Source organism: Sardina pilchardus, chromosome 10 (genome assembly GCF_963854185.1).
Source record: "Sardina pilchardus chromosome 10, fSarPil1.1, whole genome shotgun sequence".
NCBI lineage: Eukaryota > Metazoa > Chordata > Actinopteri > Clupeiformes > Clupeidae > Sardina > Sardina pilchardus.
This window is the reverse complement of record NC_085003.1, coordinates 10,470,130-10,493,913: the sequence shown is the minus strand read 5'-3', so window position 1 is coordinate 10,493,913 and position 23,784 is coordinate 10,470,130. Positions and strand designations below refer to the sequence as shown.

Genomic DNA, 23,784 nt, shown 5'->3' with positions numbered 1-23,784 from the left:
TCAGATCACTAATACTTCCAAAAATGATGAACTACTCAGACTATGATTCTGATGACTATTCATCAAATGAGGATGAAGATTATGTCCCATCTGGTAAGTGGAACGTGAAAAGTTGGAATTGCTCAGTCAACCCAGCAAGATGGGTAGCTAAGGGTAGTTAGCGTAGCAGGCTAATCATTCAAAATCTTGATGAAACTTGGATGTGCAACAAACAACGGTATTACCATAATTTGTTAAGCTCAATCGATATTCCCTATCAAATTAAATGTAAAAAAACGGTATATTAAATTAAGAGAAACTCCGTTTTCGCTACTTCATGTTTTCTGTTATTAATGCCTACTTTTGACTTTGTATCATTCTGCGTATGAATGATGGAAGGCATGTAGTTGGCAAGTCATTGACTCTTTGGTCCCTAACAGTTCCAGGGTCATGTCCTTCGGGGACCTGTTATTTACATCAGACTGAAACGTTGTCTTAAATGATGTTAACGTGTTGAACTTGTTTGGTTGTTCCACTCTGCTGTGGATGTTGTGATTGGCAGATGACAATTTGAGTGAAGACGATATGAATGAGTGCGTGCCAGAGGAAGGCTTGGATGGGGAGGGCCAAGGCGAGCCACAAAGTGAGGGCATGAAAAAGAAGAAGAAGAAAGGCAAAGATATCACAGCGAGGTAAACACTGGCTCCAAACCTCTCTTGACTGTACACAATAAGCTATGCACAGGTTGCTTGAAGAAGGGTGTCAGCCATTCAGTCATGTTGTGAAACAGTGTCAATGGTCTGGCTTTAGTTGTATACTTTGTATTTTTGTTCTTGTGGATGTAACAGGCAGACCTGTTCTTGGGATATGCTTTTGTTCAGCTCAGTTGATAATGATTAACTAAACATCACAGTGGGAATGGTTGCCTGCTAAATGAAAAGCTACATACTGTATATACTGTAGCTGTAAAAAGAGAGTAATGCTCTTTGTTTTATCTAAACAAAGGAAGAGGAAGAAAATTGGACTGAAGCTTGAAGGTGAGGAGGAAGATGGTGCAAAGCAGCAGGAGGACAAAGCAGAGGAGGTCGAAGAGGCGACCTCTGCCGAGCCTGAAGTAAAGGTTGAGCAGAAGAAGAAGAAGGAGGATGACCTGTGGGCAAGCTTCTTGAGTGATGTCGGCCAGCGGCCTAAAGTCAGCGCCACGGAAACATCAACCAGTACCTCTCAGAAGGTAACTCGCATTGCATTCAGCGCTGTATCATTCATTTATATACTAAGGACGCAAAGGGAAAACTAGTAATTCCTCATTCATATTAAGGAAAGTTAAAATAAAGGTTTGAAGCTTTTACACTACATTTATTGTTGGAGCTTGGAGGATCAAGAATTTGAAGCATATAAAACTTCTGTGTCAATATTATGAGACAAGTGAAACAGAGAAAGGAATGTTCAATGTAAATTGTAAAGTAAACCAACTAGATATCTCAGACATTATACTAATCTTCTAAACCTTCAATATTATTAGACAAGTGAAACAAAGGAAGGAATGTTCAATGTAAAGTAAGCCAACTAGATATCTCTGACAATATACAAATCAACTAAACCTTCAGTCATCCTTTGTGCAATGTATGCTACAATGTAAGGGATGCATTCTCACTAAAGCCGTCTATCAGACATACAATATTATGTACAAAAGTAATGATTTACTATCCATGTGTGTCATTTTATCCATACAACTAACAGTAATCGAAGAGCTGTAGTCAATTAGTTGCACTGGTGAACAGCAACATACTTCCAGACTTCCAGACATCACAGGTTTTCAGCTTCTGATTGATCTAACATTTCAGTTTTTCCCTATTTCCCTATGCATCAGTTACATAGTGACCACTATTGAGATGCTCAAGCACAGAATCAACGTTTCTAATTTGAGATGTGTTTATGGTACTATGAAGTCTATGTTTAGGAATACAGTACTTTTAATGAATTTAGTTTTTTTGTACCAGTATTTATTTTCCCTGAATGCAGTGTAGTTTAAATGGGAAGTTCTTAACCTTTTTGGGACTAGGGCACACCAAATGTCACACCAAAGCACACCCGCTGATGGTTGCTGATTATGAAGCATCACCCACATTATTATAGGCTATAACAGGGGCGTTCATTCTTATACCACTGTCTTAATTAAGAAGCGGTGTCATTGATGCATTTAAAAATAGCCCTCTAGCCTATTTCATGAGCCTATATAAAACTGCTTTGGGTTGCTCAACATTTCATGGCACACCTCTTTCCCTCATGGCATGCCAGTGTGCCTCAGTTCTGACTTAAATGAAACGGAACATGAACATGATTTCAAGGCGCACACTTCCTGGTGAATGAAGGTGTGAAGCTGTATCTGTTAAGTGGTGCTCTAAGCGATGTCACATGTTTTTTTAGGCTAAAACTTTGTTTTTTTGTCACACACAGCAAACATCTCCTCACTATCCGCTAGCTAGTTGCCTGTCACCTGAACACACTGTTAGAAAACACAGTCTCTACAGACAGCCCAGGCTCCACAAACGGCTACAAAAACAAACTGGCTCAATATGCTCCGTGAAACATAACAGTTCCAGCCAATAACCGACGAGATGTTCTTTTAGGAGAGTTTCAGTTGCACGGGAGTAGCGAGTAGCAAGCTAGCTTTCTGTTTTGTTTGAACATCGCCTAGAGCACCTTTAAATGAATGAAATGTAACATTTGCACTTAAAAACATTTATATTATTGACATTTGCACCCCTGTCACTCACAGCCTGCATCTGTAGATGGATCCGGTGAACAAGGCTCATCAGAGTCCTGCCAGAAAGCACCGAAAGCACAGGCTCCCTCTAAAATCACCATCACCAAAGTGTTCGACTTCGCTGGAGAGGAGGTGCGGTAAGTAGCCAGGGCTTAATTTCCTCAACATTTTCCTTAACTCTCTTGCTGCTTTTTTTTGTAAATTAAATGTTAAACTCTACTGAGTTTTATCTATACTTTGCTACTTTGCTATACTTATCATGTAAACCTATCCGATACTGTTAGGTAAACCAAACATTTAGAGCCTAAAGATGTCATGTTGGTGTTGCGATGGGACTTGGTGTCAAGAAAGATCTACTACGCATATGTTGCGTTACATTTTGTGTTTAACAAAAAGGAACATTTCGGAATAAATGGATTATTAGCCTTCATTTTTTAACCTCTTTAAAATATGAATATATTAGTGGCATGTTGCCCACAGACTGCATCATTTTGTACCTTATGAACTACTGTTGATATTATGATCACCTGCGCTGGTTGGCCCAGCATGCTCGAGTCACACATGCTCAGACCTACATGAATGATAATAATCGATACCAGAAACCACTTATGATATAGTAAAGGTAAACATAACAAAAGATTCTTTTTTTTTTTAAAGTATATTTTTTGGGCTTTTGTGCCTTTTTTTAATGTTGACAGGACAGTAGAGAGAGACAGGAAGCGAATGGGTGAGAGAGTTGGGGTGGGATCCGGAAAGGACCACGGGGCGGGAATCGAACCCGGGTCGCCGGCGTGTGGTGCAGGTGCCCCAGCCAGTTGCGCCACGGCTGGGGCCATAACAAAAGATTCTTGAGAGGTGGTTAGGAAAACACGGCTAGAAAAGTACGCAACTTTAGTAAGGTATCTTTGTGTTTCTAATGCAGACACAGAGCCAATATTATCAGGAAAATGACCCAAAAGAAACCTGCACAACTTTGTTGCAATACCTCTTTATGTCCACCAGATGGCAGTAGTGTTCTTTGGCTGATTGATATTCACTGGGCTCATCTGTGAGACCCCCCTGTGGCTGTCTGCTGGTATTCGTCACACTCTCCACATGGGGCTGGGAAATTGTTGCGCTTTGACCCAGACGCTGTAATTGGTGTCCTTGCACAGGCGACCCCCGCCTCTCTGGTTGGTCTTGTGCTCTGCCATCTTCCCAGTGTGTGTTGGTGGCTGCAAGGCAGACATGGCTGGTGCGGTGCGTGTTGGAGTGTGTTGGAGTGTGTTGGCGTGTGTTGGTGTGTGTTGGAGTTGAGGGGGTCTTTTGTCTGCCTGGGAAGGTGATAAACAGAGCAGGAAATGGAGAAGAGAGGAGGAGGGGGAGTGGGAGGACAAGCGAGGAAAAGGGGGAGGAGATCGAATGAGAGTTATTGCAGGGTGTTGATTTCTTGTCTTTCCTCCTTCCCTCCCTCCCACCCCCACTCTCTCTCTCTCTTTCTCTCTCTTTATCTCTTTCACACACTCTCTCTCTTTCTCTCTTTCACACACTCTCTCTCTTTCTCTCTCTTTCACTCTTTCTCTGTCTGTCTGTTAGTCTGTCTCTTCCTCTGTTTCCCCTTCTCTGTCTGTCCCCCCTCCCATTCTGATGGAGACGGAGAGGGAGTTGATTTGGTGCGGCAGAGTGTATAACGCCACAGCAGAACCAATCTGTTTGTTAGATTTAATGGCTTGTAAAGGTTAACCAAAGTGAGGGGGTTCATTCTGAAACAGCAACCTTGCTTCAGAGTTGTGTGTGTGTGTGTGTGTGCGCCCATGCCTGCCTGCGTGTGCGTGTCTGTGTCTGTGCGTGTCACGGTGACAAACTGCACATCTAGCCGATTTGTCTGTTTGCCACGGGAGTGTAAAATCCTGTGTTTGGTGTCGGTCTCGGCAGACTCTCACAAGCTGAACATCATGTCCTGAGTCTGAGTCTCGGGGACCCGGTTAATTCCGGCAGACATCTGCATAGAGCAGCAACAGCAGGGACTCACACGCGCGAGGCCCCGCCTGGCCCTCTCATCGCTGATGAAAAGCATATTCCCTGAAAAGAACATGGAACTCCTCCTGGACTGGCAGCGCAAGGGCAGAGTGGTCACCCAGATGACCGCTGATGTTTGTTTTGAATGCTTTTGGTCATTTCTTGCAATCTTCAAACACTCAGACACTCCCTCCCAGTTCTGGTCCAAAGTATTTCTATAAGTTATGCAAGTGTGGTAATGTAGTGTAGTGTAGTTTGACCACATTAAAGTCAGGAATACAAATCAGTACCCATAACCAGGCAGATGTGCCAAGCATCCTATTCTGTCTGTCTGTCTGTCTGTCTGTCTGTCTGTCTGTCTGTCTGTCTGTCTCTCACACTTTGTTTATGTGTGTAAATATGGGCATCTTCTCTCCTCTCTCAGGGTGACCAAAGAGGTGGACGCTGACTCCAAGGAGGCAAAGAGCTACCTGATCGAACAGAAGAGCCAGCCTGAGCCTGCTGCTCCCGTGCAATCAAAGCCCACTTCGTCCGCCCCCGCACCCAGGTATGGCATGCCCCCCCCCCCCCCCCCCAATCCCAGCCTTCCCCACTGGCCCTCTGGGTAGTTTGGGTAGTTGACACGGAGTGTGACTGGCACTGATTACAGACGGCAATTTATGGAACACCAAGTGTCGTGCATATAGAACATGTGATGAGGACTTTGATGAGGAACAAAAGCTTCAAGTTCACATTTTTCCAAGTGCCGTACTGAATGAGACGCCAACACTCCAACATTTAACGTTGAATGATTTGTGTTTTAAACATATATTGACCTTGTGGATGGGCTTCATATGAAGTCCTCCTTCTTATGTTTTTAATGGTTATTGATATTTTATGCTCTTTACCATTCCTTGAGGGCTTGCAAGGTTGTGCTGTCTAAAAAAATCTCTCGTACTTCCCATTAGCCTGTAGACAGCCTTACATTGAAAATCTGAGTGTTAAGAGTACAAAGCATTCAGCAAATTGTAGATTGATGGAGGTAAGTCTGTGTATGTTATGTCAACATTGCAAAGTTCATGGATGCAGCTGTGGATGTCTGGCCAAAGTAAACATTGATCTGAAGTGTGTGTGTGCGTGCGTGGGTGTGTGTGTCCGCTGTGTGTGGGACGGACAGAGGGTAACCGTCTGATCCTATGTTGGTGTTTTTGTCTGAGTAAGCTTTAGAGATAAAGCATGGCGTGAGCATGTTTTTTCCTCTGTGGAGGACACATGGATTATTGCTGCCAGGTCTTTTGTACCATCTCTCCCTCCCTCACTCTCCTCTCCTCTCATCCTTCTCTCTCTCTCTCACTCTCTCTCTCTCTCTCTCTCTCCCCTCATCCTTCTCTCTCTCTCTCTCACCTCAGTTCTACCTCTGTCTCTTCTTCTCCCTTCCACATCATTGACTCCTGACGGTTATTACAGCCTGCCTTTGATCTGCCCCCCCCCACACACACACACACACACACACGCCCGTGCTCAGTTCATGGCCGACCAGCAGGAGGATTAGCCCAAGCCCCATGCTACACACACTGCTGAAGGGAGTGGATGATTGTCCAGGGTTGTGTTCTGAGTCCCATGTGGAATGACGAGTCTTAGCAATCACACAAGATGTACGTTGTTTTTTTGTTCTGTTTTTTGTTTTGTTTTGGGTCATGATGTACTTCTTGCCACTCGTTGCCCTCTTTTTGCACACCAAAAGGATGGTGCCAACGTCAGGTATGACAGATGGAGGTGTGTGTATGTGTGTGTGTGTGTGTGTGTGTGTGTGTGTGTGTGTGTGTGTGTGTGTGTGTGTGTGTGTGTGTGTGTGTGTGTGTGTGTGTGTGTGTGTGTGTGTGTGTGTGTGTGTGTGTGTGTGTGTGTGTGTGTGTGTGTGTGTGGAGGCAGAAGGAGGTGGATGCTCCAGCTGTACATGTCAAGTCTGAGTGTACATGTATCTTTGTTTGGCCCTGACGGCACAGCTGTTCTCTGCGTCGTGCTCGCTGTTGCTCCACCGCTCTCCTGTTCTCCGTCAGGCCCTCCTCATTTTTCTCTGCCTCTCCCCCTCTTTCTCTTTGCTTTGTTGCTCTCTCTCTGTCTGTCTTTCTTTGTCTCTCTCTCTCTCTCTCTCTCTCTCTCTCTCTCTCTCTCTCTCTCTCTCTCTTTCTCTCTCTGTCTCTCTCTGTCTGTCTCTTTGTCCATCTCTCTCTCTTTCTCTCTTTCCCTTCTGTTCTGTGTCTCTCCCTTCCCGCTCTTTACATGTCATTACCTCCAGCCGTTGCCATGGTGTTTAATTGTCAGCGGGGCGGGGAGCATCTTTCCTCTGTGGTGGCAGGAAGTCGGTCTTTTCCGTTTCTCTCCGCACAGGAAGTGCGGTGTTTCCTGTGGCGCGCTTCGAAACATTGTGGCGTGCTCCGAAACGTTGTGGTGTGTGTGTGTGTGTGTGTGTGCGTATGTGTGTGTAAGACCAGCTTAGGCACAGAGCACCTCACCAGCTGTGTGTGTGTGGTTGCTGTTTATCGCTCCTGTGTGCTAGCGATCTCATTGCCATGACGCTGTCGTTGGGATGTTTTGGGAACAGCCGAGGGTGTTCCTCTGCTTCCTGCCGTTTCCACTTGGTTTTTCCCGCCAAAATGCGAGAGGGAGGTGCAGTGCAGAGCATACCAGCAGGGTCCCAGCAGTGTGGAGCAGAAGTACACAGGGAGGAGGGCAGATACTCATCATTAACAGCGCTTAACAGTGCTGTACTTTACAGTACAGTACAGACAATGTGTAACAGTGCTGTACTTTACAGTACAATACAGTACAGACAGCGTTTAACAGTGCTGTACTTAACAGTACAGCACAGACAGTGTTTAACAGTGCTGTACTTTACAGTACAATACAGTACAGACAGCGTTTAACAGTGCTGTACTTTACAGTACGGTACAGACAGTGTTTAACAGTGCTGTACTTTACAGTACAGTACAATACAGACAGCGTTTAACAGTGCTGTACTTTATACGTCACAAAAACATGTAAGTTCTTTCCTTTGTCCTTCTTCTCCTGTTATTGCATACATTTCTAGACAAGCATACGGTCAGTATCTCTCTCTCTCTCTCTCTCTCTCTCTCTCTCTCCCTCCCCATCTCGCTCTTCTTCTCTTCTCTCTTCTCGTCTCTCTTTCCGTTCCTCTGCTTCTCCACTCAGCAGCCCCCTGATGGCTCTTAATGCAGACCTGCTGACTAAGCAGTTCTTTTCTCTCTCTCCCTCCCTCCCTCCCTCTCTCTCACTCTCTCACTCTCTCATATTCTCCTCTCTGTTTGTAGCCTTTTCAGTGAGTAGCTGTTCTCCATTAAATCATTGTCTCCATCCACTTCTCTCCCAAGTCATTTGACAGCCATAACTACTTTGCTCATCCTTTATCTTCCTTCTTTCTCTCTCACACTCACAATCTCACATACACACACTCACACACACACACACACACACACACACACTTACACTTTTCATACTCACACTCACACTCTGATAGAGAAAGAGAGAGATTATAGTCAGTAGCAGGGCGTGGACCCTGTTCGTATAAATGCAGTTGTGTGTGTGTGTTTGTGTATCTGTGCCTTGCTATGTCCTGTCTGCACTGTATGTGTGCTGTGGCTTGGCCCGCTCCCTGGTGTTGCTGGTCGGCTGACATCATATCAGCAGTGGCTGTATTGTGTAATAAGTGGCGCAGGCTAAGTGCTATCGATTATTGGGCCGGGGAGATTTACAGCCGCTTGTTGGAACTGCTGTGATTGGTTGATTGATCGCTCTCGCATCTCTCCTGATGTCCCCTCAGTCGACAACTCATTTGACATTGAGACTGACCTTATGAGCACATGGGTTTGCATGCGCGCGCACACACACACACACACACACACACACACACACACACACACACACACACACACAGATTAACACACAGCCCCAAAAATGATTAACTCGGGGATTCAGCTGTAATATTTGATGGAATTGAAATGAGATGCAAAACACTACATGAATAACATGCTCAGTGCACATACCCTCTCTGTCATACATGCGCAGCACAGACACACACACACACACACACACACACACACACACACTTCCCCCCCTTTCTCAGTAGTGTTGTGTGTTGTGTGTGTTAAATAGGAGCGATCAGAGGAGGGCTTTACGGTGTCCTGCTGGTGAGGGTCAGACAGAGGGGCTGGGATTGTCAGGCAGGCGGCCAGAGACACGAGAGAGGAGCGGAAGAGGGGAATGAGGGAGAGGGGTGGGGGGAGGAAAAACAGGGAGGGAGAGATAGTGGGGGAAAGAGTGAGAGGGAGAGAGAGAGAGAGAGTGATGGAGAGAGAGGTGTAGCGCTGCTGGATTAGAGGCTTGGGAGTTGGGACCAGTCAATCGGCCCACACACACACACACACACACACATTGTACACACACCTTTCATATCTTCTGGTCTCCTCATAATTTTTGCAGATATTTGTTTGACTTACAAAAAATATTTATATATACTGTATGTAGAGAGAGAGAGAGAGAGAGAGAGAGAGAGAGAGAGAAATACTTATACTAAATGTATAAAAATATAGAAATACTTATACTTCATATTATACTTAAAATGGTTAAGTTTACAGAGGCTGCCGGTTAGCAATATAGCCTCACAATATGGTAAAAACACTAGTTTGGCTGCGTCACTCTCTCACTATTGCACAACATGTTGCCATCTCCGGGTGTTCTAACCTTTCTTGGAAATGAACTGCAGGCACGTCAGCAAGATCTAACTGTTCTGTTCTAGATGTAACATAATTCCATGTAACGTAATTCAACTGTATACTTGGTTTAATTTAGCTGGCTGTTTATCATCACCTTCATCGCTACAGTAATGCAGACATCTTAGGCGCTATGGCGTTTGTGTTCTTTCATTTCGTTGCATAATGTTTTAGGTAAATTAAGTCAATTTCGCTTTAATTTTGGCGACGGTACAGTTTACCAGTCTCGTCTAACCTTATTAGCTTGTGCCTGTTTAAAATGTGGGCCTTTTCTCTCGTGCAAGTATGTCTCAGCATATGAGTCAGGTGACTCTTTTCCATTCTATAGGCTCTGAGGGTTTTTCTGTGGTAGTCTGGCCAGTCATTTCTCTCTGCTGCTCGTCAGCTCATCAGCCGCTCTCAACCGCACCCAGCACGCGTGTCACGCGCCGCTGTCAGAACATGCAGCCTCTGCCTCTTACATTCCACCTGGGTTCTCCTGAACTCGGAGTTATTGTTCACCTGTTACGTGATATCCGGACACTACGGTTTACCACATTGACACTTTTCTTTCACTCTTCTGTCACTTCAGTTTTTTGCCCATATCACACAAACAGTCGCTTTTCTGCTTCTAGTTGTTTTTAGTAGATGGGTGTTCAAAAGTTGAATGACACAGCCTGAGCTAGCGTGATTTGTGTTATAGTCTCGCAGTGTACATCAGTCTGAAAGGTAATGGAAAGTGTGTTACCTGAAGACCCGTTCAACTATTAGCTGTAAGAGCACTTGGGTCCATGCCCTGTAGTCATATATAGAGAACAAAAAGATCCCACTATTACCAACATTGTCTTTTAACAATCCAGGGGGGCACGAGGCAATCTCCCTAGAGTTGGTTGGCTCCTCTACTCTAGTTTCTCATGAACACACGTGTTTGTTTATTTACCATTCTCTGTTTAAAGTAAGGGAAGATTATGAGATTTAATCAAACCCTTGTTAAAGAGTAAACAAATGAATTCATTGTGCAGATTAAGTAGAAAAGGTTTTTTTCCCCCTATCCTGTGATTGGACGGCTGCCTGATGCTTGTCATCCAAATTGAGTAAACAAAACTCTATAAAGTATGTTGACTGTTTTTAGCATTTTTTTAGTGTGGTATTCCTTCAGTATTTCTGTCCAGTGTGTGTAACAATCAAAAGAGAATGAGGCCGATGAATCAGAGCAGGGAGGGGAGAGTTGTTGTACAAGCGCCAACACTGGTGCCACATTTAGGTCTTGTGTCCACTGGAATCCGGCCTCGATCCAGTCCCATCTCTCTCTCTCTCTCTCTCTCTCTCTCTCTCTCTCTCTCTCTCTCTCTCTCTCTCTCTCTCTCTCTCTCTCTCTCTCTCTCTCTCTCTCTCTCTCACTTCCTGTCACTCTCGAATGTCCTATCTACATAAAGGATGCTCAAAACCAGAGCAGGTAGGGTGGCACTGTGGCGTAACTGGCTGCAACGCCCGTACCACACTCGGGTCCAAGTGCTCATGGGGACCTGGGTTTAGTCTGACCTGGGTCATTTCCTGATCACACCCCATCTGTCTCTCTCATCCGCCTCCTGTCAATCTCTTCACTTCACAAAAAAATATGATTAACAAAAGAAACGAGAAGGAGATGAGAGAAATTACACTGTACAGTGTACAGTGAGAGAAGTTGAACGTGAAAGGCTGTGAGAGTGAGGAGTACAGTCTAGAGAGAGAGGGAGAGGGAGAGGGAGAGGGAGAGGGAGAGGGAGAGGGAGGGAGAGAGAGAGAGAGAGAGAGAGAGAGAGAGAGAGAGAGAGAGAGAGAGAGAGAGAGAGAGAGAGAGAGAGAGAGAGAGAGAGAGAGAGAGAGGAGAGAGAGAGAGAGAGAGAGAGAGAGAGAGAGAGAGAGAGAGAGAGAGAGAGAGAGAGAGAGAGAGAGAGAGAGAGAGAGAGAGAGAGAGAGAGAGAGAGATGAGAGAGAGAGAGAGAGTGTGTTCTGCATGGACTAATTGTTTCCATATGTACCTCAGTCACAACCCTGCTTTTCTAATTCTAGAGCTCCATCTCGAGGGTCTAAAAATAAACCAGCTCTCTGTTCTCACTGACGTCTGTACGGCCGAGCAGCCGTGCTCTCACCCCACGCCGGCGGTGCAGACTACAGTCTGGAGCTGTGCCAGAGCTGGGCTCTGCAGGCAGCTTTTTCCCCTGCAAACCTGCTCATTTAGGGGCCCTGATTGGTCTGTGAAAATAGGGTGGCAGGTTATACAGTATATAACGTTGCGCAATCCTTTTCCACTCTCCCCGTGCTGTAGACAAGATGGAGCAGTTTGAGGGGAAGGCAAAACAGTCGACTGCAGGTTCTGGAGGGCAAGCCTTTGCATGATCAGAAAGCCACCACTGTAGAGAGATGCCTACAATAGACGCAACGTAGCCTTATTTATTATGAGCCATTCTGATGTATTTAGATTTTACTGACCCAGCATGGCCTCTGTAAATAGAGGGGGCAGACAGTCAGACCGACGGACCTCTAGCCACAGACGCTATTACCAGCATGCCTCATGTGCATCTCTGTCCGTCTATAAAACCAAGTCTTGATGCATACATTGCTGATGAATCCGTTATCAAAGTGCAGGTGTACGTCAGGAGCAAAAATATGGTTATTGTTGTGGTAACGGTTGGCAGACGGTTTTGTCTGACATAGAATAACGTTGTCATTTAAAACTGAGCACTTTCAACTTTTCAGTCATTTTGCCTACATACAAATACTAATAACAGTTGTAGATGAAATCAGTTTAACAATGATAACTGAAGAAAATCGTCATAATAATAATGAGCATAAACAGACGATGACTGTAAGCAGTGACTCATTTAGATACAAGGTAAGATACTACAGTAGATCAGCAGAGGATATGTGAAGGCGAGTAAAGAGAGTGTTGTGTGCTGCTTCACGCTCTGCTTTCAGACGTCTTTTCTTCACACTTTTTCATCAGACACCTAGAGTCAACCCGGCTTGTGTTCATATAGCCACCTGTGTTTTCATGAGTGGCCTCTCCTCTTGTGGGTTCTGGTGATGAATGGGTTATGAGATGTTGCAGGGGCGGGGAAAGGCAGATGACAGTCAGGAGCATACATTTCAATAGAGGAGAGAGCTGCGTGAGCTAGCGGACTCTCTGTCCCCATCTTTCTCCCATTTCACGCGTTCAGTCGTTTTTATTTCTGATGTCTGACAGGCAAATATACAACACCGATGTTCTCACGATTCTCCTCTCATGGGTTCTGATGTGGGGAGTGACTCATCTTCTCTGGCAGAGATCACTCTCTAAAGGGGGGGGGGGTCTCCTCTGGCAGAGACTACTCTCTATAGCGGGGGGGGGGGGGGGGGGATAGGGGCTCTCCTCTTCACCTCATCAGTAACAGAGAGGGTGTGATGAGCTTTGGGAGGTCATAGGTCAAAAGGTTAACTGGGGTCAGCTGCAGGCAATGTGCACCGAGAGGAGGGCTGTGAACAGAGGTGGAGGTGATGAGGTATTTACCCAGTGAGCTGTTCTGTCACCAGGGGAAACCCTACCAGCCACACACCTGTTGATGAATAAATAGTGCGTGTGTGTGTGTGTTTTGTTGGTATTCCTCTCCCTCATATTGGGATGGATGATATTTGTGTGTCATCCATGCTATCAGTGTGTCAGCACGGCTTCAGAAGTGGTCGCACCACCGCCATGTGCCATCAGTGGTGAGTCACCACCAGAGAGTTCAGCAGAACCTCTATAATGAGACGGTGCTGATGGATAGAGTGGAAGAGGAAATGCACTTATTTTGTTCTGTCTCGCTGTCCATCACTCACTCTCCTTTCCCAACCTCTCTCACGTGCTCTGTCGTTTTTTTGTCCACATTTCCAGCTTCTCTCATAGAGAGCTTCACTCTTTCTATCTGTCTGTTTCCTGTGTCTCTTTCCAACCCTCCCCCTCCCCCTCCCCCTCCCCCCTGAGCTGTCAGTCAGAGCCCCCTTGACAAGAGACTGCTCTCCCTCTTCACCTGGGATCTGCCCTTCAGGCCAATTCACACGCTTTGGCTCTTGTGTTCTAAAACCGCCAGGCACCGCGACTGGGCTGTGGCTGTTATTGACCAACACCACGTGCTGTATTTTTAACCTCACGTCGTGCCTCAGAAGAGCGTATGGTTTGAGGCGGTGAGGCGGCATGAGTCACAGTGCAACAAGCCTTTATGCTCACATCTTCATGTAGCGAAAGGCAAACTGTAATGGCCTGTGCAGACTACACCATTTCAGCCCGATTTTGTCACGACCTAACCCCTCACTAACCCGAGCGCCGCTGGTTGTGCAGGCAGCTCACTGCTCTGGGTTAGTGTGTGATTCACCTCACTGTGTGTTCACTGTGTGCTGTGTGTGTTCACTAATTTGGTTAAATTGGGTTAAATGCAGAGAAACGAATTTCCCTCACAGGATCAAAAAAGTATGTATAAAAAATTATTAATTAATTAATAAACTCTACTAGTCTATTCTTCTGAGGCAGTATTAAAGCCAACATAATTACGCTTGAGTAAGTAATGATCATTAATGACTCATGAAGGCTCAATTAGACTGTACATTAGTGTATAAATTATAATGTTTATGAAAATTATAACTGAGATCTTGGTGCATTCTGCATAGTGTTATTTGACAGAAGCTCACATTCTTTTTTGTCTGTGCCAATAAATAAAATAATAGTTCAGCTCAGGAGCACATTCGTCACATACACTAATAAGTTCCTGGTTCTCGTGACGCGTGCCGTGTCATCAGCGGCACTGCCTGCGTTCCGCCGTCGCCATAGTGACATTGTGACTAAATGAGGCCACTCACTCCAGAGGCCGGCCGAAAGTGTTCCGTGACCCACAAAAAAGCTGGAGCTGCAGAACCGGTGGATAATGAGGACTGGGTTCCATCCTCCCCCCACTCCTGCAGCTCCCCCAGTTTGGCTTCAGCTCTGAGAGAGAGAGACCGTAGAGAAAAGAGAGAGAGAGAGAGATAGTAGAGAAAAGAGAGAGAGAGAGAGACCGTAGAGAAGAGAGAGAGAGCAAGAGAGAGAAGAACGCTCTGGAAATGTGAAACCTTACTCCTACAAAAGAGATGCTTCCTTTCCTCCAGCTGCTGCTGCCAGCACAGGTGAGCCCATCACTGTCAGTGGTGGTGTGTGACGTGCGGGCTAATGAAGGCTAATGCTCTCCTTCGCAGAGAGGAGTGGTTGTGCCTGCAAGTCTTACCCTCACACACACTCCACCAGTGTGACTGTGTCAGCAAAAAAAAAAAAAAAAACTTTTCATTTAAGAATTCATTCCTGATTTTCTTTTTGGTCACTCCTGAAGGAGCCTGCTGTGTGTGCCTGGACGAGCAGCCTGTGGAGGCCTTTGTCACCTGAGTGTGTGCAGGACAGGCTGTCAACCCTTGACCCTGTCCCTGGAACAACACGGCTCTTAAGATGGCAGGAAGTGTGTTATCCCTCATACTTGCCGGCGTGTTTGCGAAAGGAAATGTTTGGGGCTAAGTGGAGCTGAGTGGCTCCATTTAGAGAGGGCCTCCAAACGAGGCAGGCGACAGACTTTTGCAGTTTTTTCTACAGGGGGTTTGAGCCCGCCAATGGCAGTCTCCCCAGAGAGGCTGTGAGAACAAGTTTGCAGACCGGAAACTGGCTTCATAGGACACAAAGTAGCATCTGGTTGAATTATAGTTAGACACATATTAAGTATTAAACAGTTTGTGTGTGTGTGTGTGTGTGTGTGTGTGTGTGTGACTGTGTGTGTGTGTTTGTGTGTGTGTTTGTGCGCGCTAGTCAGCTCATCTTTGATGCAATCTCTTCTTTGATTTACGTTATTTGCAGCATTATCCTTCTCATTGGTCTCTGGTAAACACACTAGTGGCGCTGCAACTGATCATGCTGCTGGAGCTGTCAGAGTGAAACCATTGCTGTAGTAATGGCCTGACTACTCCTCTCTCTCCTGCTTGTAGCCCCCTATACCGTTCTGATTGATTCTGGAGGTGTGTGCGTGTGTGTTGGGTGTTTGAGGACCATGTGCGTTGGAGTAGAAGAGGAAAAGCCATTACTGACCTTTAAGGAGGTGGTGACGGACTGTAACTGGGACACTTGTAAGATGAACAAGCTGTGACAGGTGTGTGTGTGTGTGTGTGTGTGTTTCTGAGGGCTGTTTCGACAAGAAAGAGGTGACATGATGGCCCATGTATACACACACACACACATATGTCTTCCACTCATTGGAAGGTGTGGTAGCATCTCTGAGAGTTGAAGCAGGTGGAACAGCTGAATGTGTCATAGCACATCAGGATTCTGAGATCCAGGAGCATCATGCATTTCAGACCCCTGCTGTTAGACTGCTGTCAGGGTGTTTGTGTGTGTGTGTGTGTGTGTGAGAAGAGAAAGAGCATAGAACAAAGGATATCAAGATTATGTTTTGCTCGGATCCAAGTAAAGGAACTTCCTGTCCTTCTTGAAATAGCAGTAGGTTGTTTTAAACCTCTGTTTGTCTGCAGTTTTTGGTTGGTGTATGTGTGTGTAGGAGAGGGAGAAAGTAATGTACTGCTGTATGTAGTCACATTGGTCTCCACTAGTGTGTACTTACACACACACACATACGCACACATATGCATATGTACACACAAATGTAGTCCCTAGCTCTGAGCTCATATGGCCGGAAAATGATGATGGAATTAAAATGATGTGTGTGTGTGGGGTGGGGGATGTGTGCATGCGTGTGTGTGTGTGTGTGTGTGTGTGTATGTGTGTGGTTTTGCCATCAGACATCAGACAGTCGGGGGAGTTTGGGGGATTTTGGGGCTGTGGGACTCCAGGGTTCCTCCCTGTCCCCGGGCTGAGCCGTCTCTGTTCAACAGGACCTCATCACCATAGAGCTGTGCTGCTGCCCATTCCTCCATCTATGCTGTTTGCAGTGGCTCTATCTGTGTCCCTTACTCAGCAGTTTTTCTTTCTGCTTTTGTTCTTTAAATGCAAATCTAAAATTACAGACCATTTACCTCAGAAAGAGAAGGAGAGAATAGAATAGAATAGAATAGAATATATACTTTTTTGATCCCGTGAGGGAAATTCAGTTCTCTGCATTTAACCCAATTTAACCGAATTAGTGAACACACAGCACACAGTGAACACACAGTGAGGTGAATCACACAACCCAGAGCAGTGAGCTGCCTGCCCAACCAGCGGCGCTCGGGGAGCAGTGAGGGGTTAGGTGCCTTGCTCAAGGGCACTTCAGCCGTGGTGGACTGGTCGGGGATCGAACCGGCAACCCTCCGGTTACAAGCCCGATGCGCTAACCAGTACACCACGGCTGCCCAAGAGAGAGAGAGGACATGGATAGATGGCTTGAACAGGATGTTATGTATACCTCTCCTTTCTTTGAGAAATTCAGGAGAAATGTAGTTGAAGTTGAACTATTATCTTAATTTGCCTTAACTGATCAGCTCCAGAGTCATTGGAATGGTTATATCGGGTTGAATGATGGCTGTTTCGCTTCCCCCTAGCGCCTGTGAGCGGAAAATCGCATTGGCAAGTTTGTGCTAGTCTCGCTAGCCTTGCGATCATGCTTATGAAAAGGCAGACTGACCAATTGAGGAGTGTTGTTAAATAAAAGCTCTGCAGAGAAACCTGCAAGCATAAAATGACCAGCCAGACCAATATGTTTGCTCAAACGCCCACCTGTGGTGTCAGTATTCAGTGTGACCCGGTTTGTTATGGTCCTTCCATTATGTCTTAGTTTTTCAGATGTGTGTGTGTGTGTGTGGTGTGTGTGTGCGTGCCTGAGTGAGAAAGCTGTTTATATTGAGAGTAGCCTAACAGGGTGAAGGTAGGGCAGGTTGGCACCATTGTGAGACGGTGCCTTTGTGTGTGTGTGTGTGTGTGTGTGTGTGTGTGTGTGTGTGTGTGTGTGTGTGTGTGTGTGTGTGTGTGTGTGTGTGTGTGTGTGTGTGTGTGTGTGTGTGTGTGTGTGTGTGTGTGTGTGTGTGTGTGTGTGTGTGTGTGTGTGTGTGTGTGTGTGTGTGTGTGTGTGTGTGTGTGTGTGTGTGTGTGTGTGTGTGTGTGTGTGTGTGTGTGTGTGTGTGTGTGTGTGTGTGTGTGTGTGTTCATATTCAGGTGAGGTTATCGAGGCTGTGTGGGTGAGCAGGTGCGTGTGTGTTCAGTGAGCAGGTGGTGCCATGGAGGAAGCTTTGTACTGTGAGCCCCTGCAGGTGTGTGCTCCTCTTTACACACACACACACACACACACACACACACACACACCATACTTGCCAGGGTCACCCTTTGAAGATCAGAGGGAAAAGTGATACTGGAAAAGAGAGGGAGAGAGAAAAAAAACAAGTGACTCATCGGGAAACAAATGGCCACACACACACACGCACATATTGACACACACACACACACACACACACACACACTTCTGCCAGGCTCCTCTAGCTTGGCATAACTTCACTCACCGGTTCGCTCTCCTTCAGGGTCAAGATTGTTCCATCTCATCCTGACATATTGCCGGCTCTCAGCCAATCAGAGCTCAGCGCTGACCTGAGGCCCTTTGTGATGCGACAGGCTCATTAGTGTGATTGGTCGGGTTTGTTTACTGCTTTTAATCACCCCGCCTGCTCCCCCTGGCTCTGGTTCCAGTCCCTCCGTTACTGCTGTTCTGTCAAACCGCCAGCTTAACGAGCAGCCCAGAGCAAAGAGGACCAGGTTCACACCACCTCCCCCTGTTTCTCAGCCACACACACACACACACACACACACACACACACACACACACACACACACACACACACACACAAATATAAAGACACACACACAAACATAAATCTACACACACGCAAACACACACACACACACACACACACACACACACACTAACTCCAAGTCCAAATTTGTATTTACAACTGTATGAACATATACATATACTGTATGAATATGTATCTAGTGCTCAAATAATCTGTTTAGCCTATTGTTGCTCATTTTGGTTTACATATACGGTGGTGGTGGTAGATGCTTCTCTCCCTGTTTCTATCCCCCACACTCTCTCCTTTTCTCTCGGTCTCTGAGCCCCCTCTCTCCCCCCCCCTGTCTCCCCAATGGGCTGGACTGTGCCAAGTTGGCCTGTGTCCTGCGTGCAGCTGCAAGTGCCTTTACAGGTTTCCTGTCTGTCTCCACGCGCCGGGGTCATCTGAGGCTCTGCACACTAATAGCAGCCATGCTAATGCTAATGGCACCTAGGGTTGCACCAACCTGGTGATTCAGCAGACACACACACACACACACACACACACACACATGCATGCAGATACATACAGATGCACACGCATGCTGAACAGCACACACACGCATGCCACTTCACACAGGCGCATGCCGAACAACACACATGCAGATACCCGCACACACACAAGCCAAAACACATACACAGACACTAGTTGTCACACTAGTTTATGTGCACCTTTGCTGTAGTAGCAATTGGCACTGGCTTAAAGGGATATTCCACCATTTGGGGAAAATTTCAATTTCCACCTCCCCTCGAGCAAAACAATTGATTTTTATCTTTCTCCCTTTCATCCAGGCGTTCTGTCAGTCTGGCGATACAACTTTTAGCTCCAGCCTAGTAAAGATCATTGAATCGGTTTAGACCATTAGCATCTCGCCTGCTAGCATCGACTCAAATTTCCGGTAGTTTTCCCATTTAAAACTTGTCTCTTCTCAAGTTAGAAAGTGCAGTAAGACTAACGGAAAATGAAACATGGCGATTTTCTAGGCTGATTTTGACATGGAATTATACACTCATTCTGGCGTAATAATCAAGACCATGGGCGCATTGATATCACGCAGCACCTGAAAATAGTCCCTGTATACAACAAGCAGTAGTACTGCGTGATATCACTGCGCCCATGGTACGTTTGCAACTTACATTGACCCACACAAATGTACACCCTTGCATCCCTTGCCTGGACTGATGATGTCGCAGGACATATACACTGCTTCAAAAATCTAGATTGTGGACATTGTTTGACTCTTTAGTGGCATGTAGAACTCAGTGTTTGGATAGCTGCCCTCTTTATCTGAACCCAATTCCAATCTGGTGCATAGGCTGCTATGTAGGCTGTCTCTCACCCATAGGGCAACATCTGCCCTCTGTCTGTATTCTAACAGGAAGTGTGTGTGTGTGTGTGTGTGTGTGTGTGTGTGTGTGTGTGTGTGTGTGTGTGTGTGTGTGTGTGTGTGTGTGTGTGTGTGTGTGTGTGTGTGTGTGTGTGTGTGTGTGTGTGTGTGTGTGTGTGTGTGTGTGTGTGTGTGTGTGTGTGTGTGTGTGTGTGTGTGTGTGTGTGTGTGTGTGTGTGTGTGTGTCCTAATACAGTAGGTACATTGGGAATGCATGTGTATGTGTGGGAAATGTACTTTGTAGTGCAATTATTTGTGTGTGCTGTATGTGTGCATATCAGTTCACGGTCAGAGGAGATTCTCAGTCTTCATCTGAGACAGTAATGGAGTCGCAGTCATGGGAGACTGAAGCTTTCAAATAAACCTGACTAAGATCACACATTACATCTCGGGAGACACACACACACACACTCTCTCTCACACACACACACACACTGAACACAGTAGAGTAGAGCACAGTCTTTTAATATTGCACAATTTGACGTACAGTTTCTAGGTTTACTACTAGTTCACTCCACAATATGTATTCTTATGTCCAAAAAGAAGCAGAAAAACAAATATACTTTCACTTGGAAAGTTAAATACATCTGCAGTTTTTGGGTCAACAAGTCTAAATTGGCGTTAATTAACAATGGCCATAATAGACACACTTCGTTCACTGGGTTTGTGTTTGGCTGGAAGCATTTTGCCCGAACTTCTAAATCTAATCTCACCCACAATGGTTACAGTTTGGTATTTGAATATGTTCTGCCTCAACATAATAGCATGCACGCATACAGTACATTTCTATCTATGTAGTGTGTGTGTGTGTGTGTGTGTGTGTGTCTGAGAGAGAGACTTTCCAGCACAAGGCATGCCTGCAGCCTGGTGCGCTGGTTTGTCAGGCTGCTGTGGGCTTTGAGGTCTTGTCACCTTGGCTTGGTGTTTAGCATTCAGCCCAAGCTCCAGCGCTGCAGTGTGGCTCAGTGCCCAGTCCGCCTGCCTGCCCAACCGCCCGCCCTCTCCCCCTCTCTCCCTCCTCTCTTCCCCTCTCCCTCCTCTCTCCCCCTCTCCCCCTCCTCCTCCCCTCTCCAGCACCATCAGGCTGCATTGACTATCAGTTGAGCCCTGATTGCCTATTGATTCCCTGTCGGAGCGTGTTTAAACCAGCATCCTAAAGCACACACTGGGGGTGTGTCCGCACACTTGCATGTGTGAAGCTAGCGAGCGAGCGAGAGTGCTGGTGCTAACGGAAGTAGCGGCGGGTCAGCAGTTAGTAAGACATTTGGTAGTTTCTCGTCCTTTCTAGTGTGTCTGTCTCACTTGAGACGCTCTTCGTTCACTTTGAGTCGGATCAGTTGAAATGCTCTATAGAGGCCATTTAGTCATTGGAGCCAAAATAACAAACACATTGAAAAGAACAGCCTCTCACTGGGTCTGTTGACTCTGATTCTCTCTCTCTCTCTCTCTCTCTCTCTCTCTCTTTCTCTCTCTCTCTCTCTCTCGTTGTGTCTCCTTTCCCTCTTATTTCTCTCGTCACCGTTTGGGCTTCATTTGTACAATCTGTTCTGTTCTCTCTCTCTCTCTCTCTCTCATGGCCTTTCTCTCTTTCCCTCTCTCTCTCCATATTTCCCTCTTTCTCTTCATATCTCTCTCTCTCTAGAAATGCAACAGAGAAATGAAGGCTGAGGCTTTTTTTTTCTTCAGTTTCCCACTCAACCGCATTGCACACCCCTGTGCTGAACACCCCCCCCCCCCCCTCCTCCTCCTCCTCCTCCTCCTCCGTCTTTCTTCCTCTTCCTTGTGTGTTTCAGTTTCACGTTCCGTCGTCACTTCGCCCGGGCGCCCTGCGGCACCTCCGTCCCCGGCGCCTCCATCCGTCACTGTCATCGTCCCCCCCACCCCCCCGAAACACACATCACTCGGCCCAAACGCCTATAGATCAGGCGCGGCCATGTTACTATATCACTGCACTATATTCATCTCCACAGTGCCCCAGCTGCTGTGCAGTGCTGCGCCGTTCCTATGTATGAATGGATTGATTACTCTCCTATCGATAATCCCCCCTCCTCCTCCTCCTCCTCCTCCTCCTCCTCCTCCCTGTCTCTGCTGGTATTGCAGAGCAATGAGCTGCTAGTGGCTCTTGTTTCCAATGAATATGTTCATGGCTAGAAGTGCCTGGCAGTGGCCACAACCTGTGGAGATTAGGGCTGGACCCTTTTAGCGGATGCTCCATCACAGCTTAGCAGTGGACAGGGGGGGGACCTTATGAATTATTAACTCTGACAATACATTTAAATCCATTCGGGAAAAAAAGGCCACTGAGGAATTATTATGCCATGAAAATGCACGACACTGTTGGCCTGGTAATAGCAGTGGTGCCTGAGCTTGGCCATGTGCGATGTCAGGAAAGGCTTTTCTCTATATTGCCTTTGAATATATTTGATAATTTCAGGCACAAATAATTTCCTGTCTATCAGTCCTAAAGGAGTTGCCCTGCCGTAAGGACAGCTGTAATCTAGTTATCGAGGGCTGAGAAGCAAAGGGCCGTAAGCGATATTTCACCAACTTTACAGGAGAGCCAAAACAAATCTAACTGCTTCTGTATGTTCACAGTTAAAGACCTTTGGTTTTTGTTCAATAACTCTAGATTTATAAATATTTGACTTTTTCAGTTTTGTCAGTTAGAAAGAGCTCATCAAGAGCTTTCGGGTGATAATAATAACTAAATTTTGACCAAAATGTCTCTTACGCCCCTTGATGGCCACTGTGCTGAGACCCGCGCTCTGTTGTGTTTTTCCGAGCTCCATCGAGCTCCGTGCAGCACGCGGGCCGGGCTGGGCCGGGCTGGGCCGGGCGTGAGCCGGACAGAAGCCCAGAGGGCATGGGAGCGGGCCAACAGGGGCCGCTTTAGAAAAGCCTTTTGATTTGTTGTCAAACACGTCCGAGTGTGTTAGGCACACACATGTGATCTGCTGTTGCGTGTGCAAGTGCAGTTGGAAGTGGGGGTGGGGGTGGGGTAGGGGTGGGGTGGGGTGGGCCGGCTTAATTGGGCGTGTGACTGCTGTGTTGTTGTGCTTGGGTGCATCTGTCACCTCCAGAACAAAATATCATTTTGCTAATTGGACATTTTTTAGGGACAGATGTAGATTAAGCTTAGTCCTAAACTAAAACATGTTTTCCCCTCTGTAGAGAGTTTCTCTTAGTCTAGGGGCAAGGCTTAATCCATGCCCCTTTAAGATGAAACCTTGAAATGTACCAGAACTGTGCTGTGTGTATGGACAACTAGTCCATGTTTTCAGCTTCTCATTTATTCTGTGTGCGTGTGTGTGCATATACACACACATGTGCAGTGTGTGTGGGTGTTTAGTCTGCGGCTGTGGGAACCGTGTTTAGCAGACAGCTGGCAGAAAGCTGTGTGTAATCATGGGTTTTATGTAACAAGTGATAAATTACAGGTGTGGTTGTGTGCGTGTGTGTAATTGTTTGTCTATAAATTCTGTGTGTGTGTGTGTCTCTGTGTTTAATGCAGTTCCAATGTGTGTGTGGGTCTGTGTTTAATGCAGTTTCAATATGTGTCTGTGTATGTCACAGGTCTCGTAGCACATGATCTGTACCCGGCTGCCCAGGTGTGTGTGTTGTTGCTGTCTCTTTGGCTGAAGGAACCCCATGGTTTCTCCCCAAAGGCCAAGACAAGCACACCACAGAACAAACGATGTACAACAATACAGATGAAAGAAAACAGGGGGAGAGAGGGATAGAGGGAAGAAAAGCAGGGGATTCTTTCTTTCTTTCCCTCCTATGCATTCTGTTTTGTGCTCTGGCCTGGCTGTGTGTGTCTGTGTGTGTCTGTGTGTGTCTGTGTGTGTCTGTGTGTGTCTGTGTGTGTGTGTGTGTGTGTGTGTGTGTGTGTGTGTGTGTGTGTGTGTGTGAGATGTTGACAGGGCCTGCCCTGCAGTGATGGCAAACACGTTCTGTCAGGCAGACCTTTCACTTCTCCCTCCCCAAAGCGCTCACACCGTCAGAGGGGAGCAGGAGCTGACGACTGAGAACCTACAAGGCTGTATGTGTATATATGTGTTTGCGTGTGTGTGTGTGAGTGTGTGTGT

At 46.4% G+C, this 23,784-nt stretch overlaps 1 protein-coding gene across 1 annotated transcript in view; it reads left to right on the top strand.

Moving 5' to 3' along the window:
• cfdp1 (craniofacial development protein 1) overlaps nucleotides 1-23,784 on the top strand; it is a 37,725-nt gene that overhangs the window by 295 nt on the left and 13,646 nt on the right. The window contains exons 2-6 of the mRNA XM_062548315.1: nucleotides 5-93; nucleotides 542-671; nucleotides 985-1,210; nucleotides 2,759-2,883; nucleotides 5,169-5,291. Coding sequence (XP_062404299.1) covers nucleotides 24-93; nucleotides 542-671; nucleotides 985-1,210; nucleotides 2,759-2,883; nucleotides 5,169-5,291 — 674 coding nt within the window. The 5' untranslated portion in view covers nucleotides 5-23. The remainder of the gene's footprint in view (nucleotides 1-4; nucleotides 94-541; nucleotides 672-984; nucleotides 1,211-2,758; nucleotides 2,884-5,168; nucleotides 5,292-23,784) is intronic.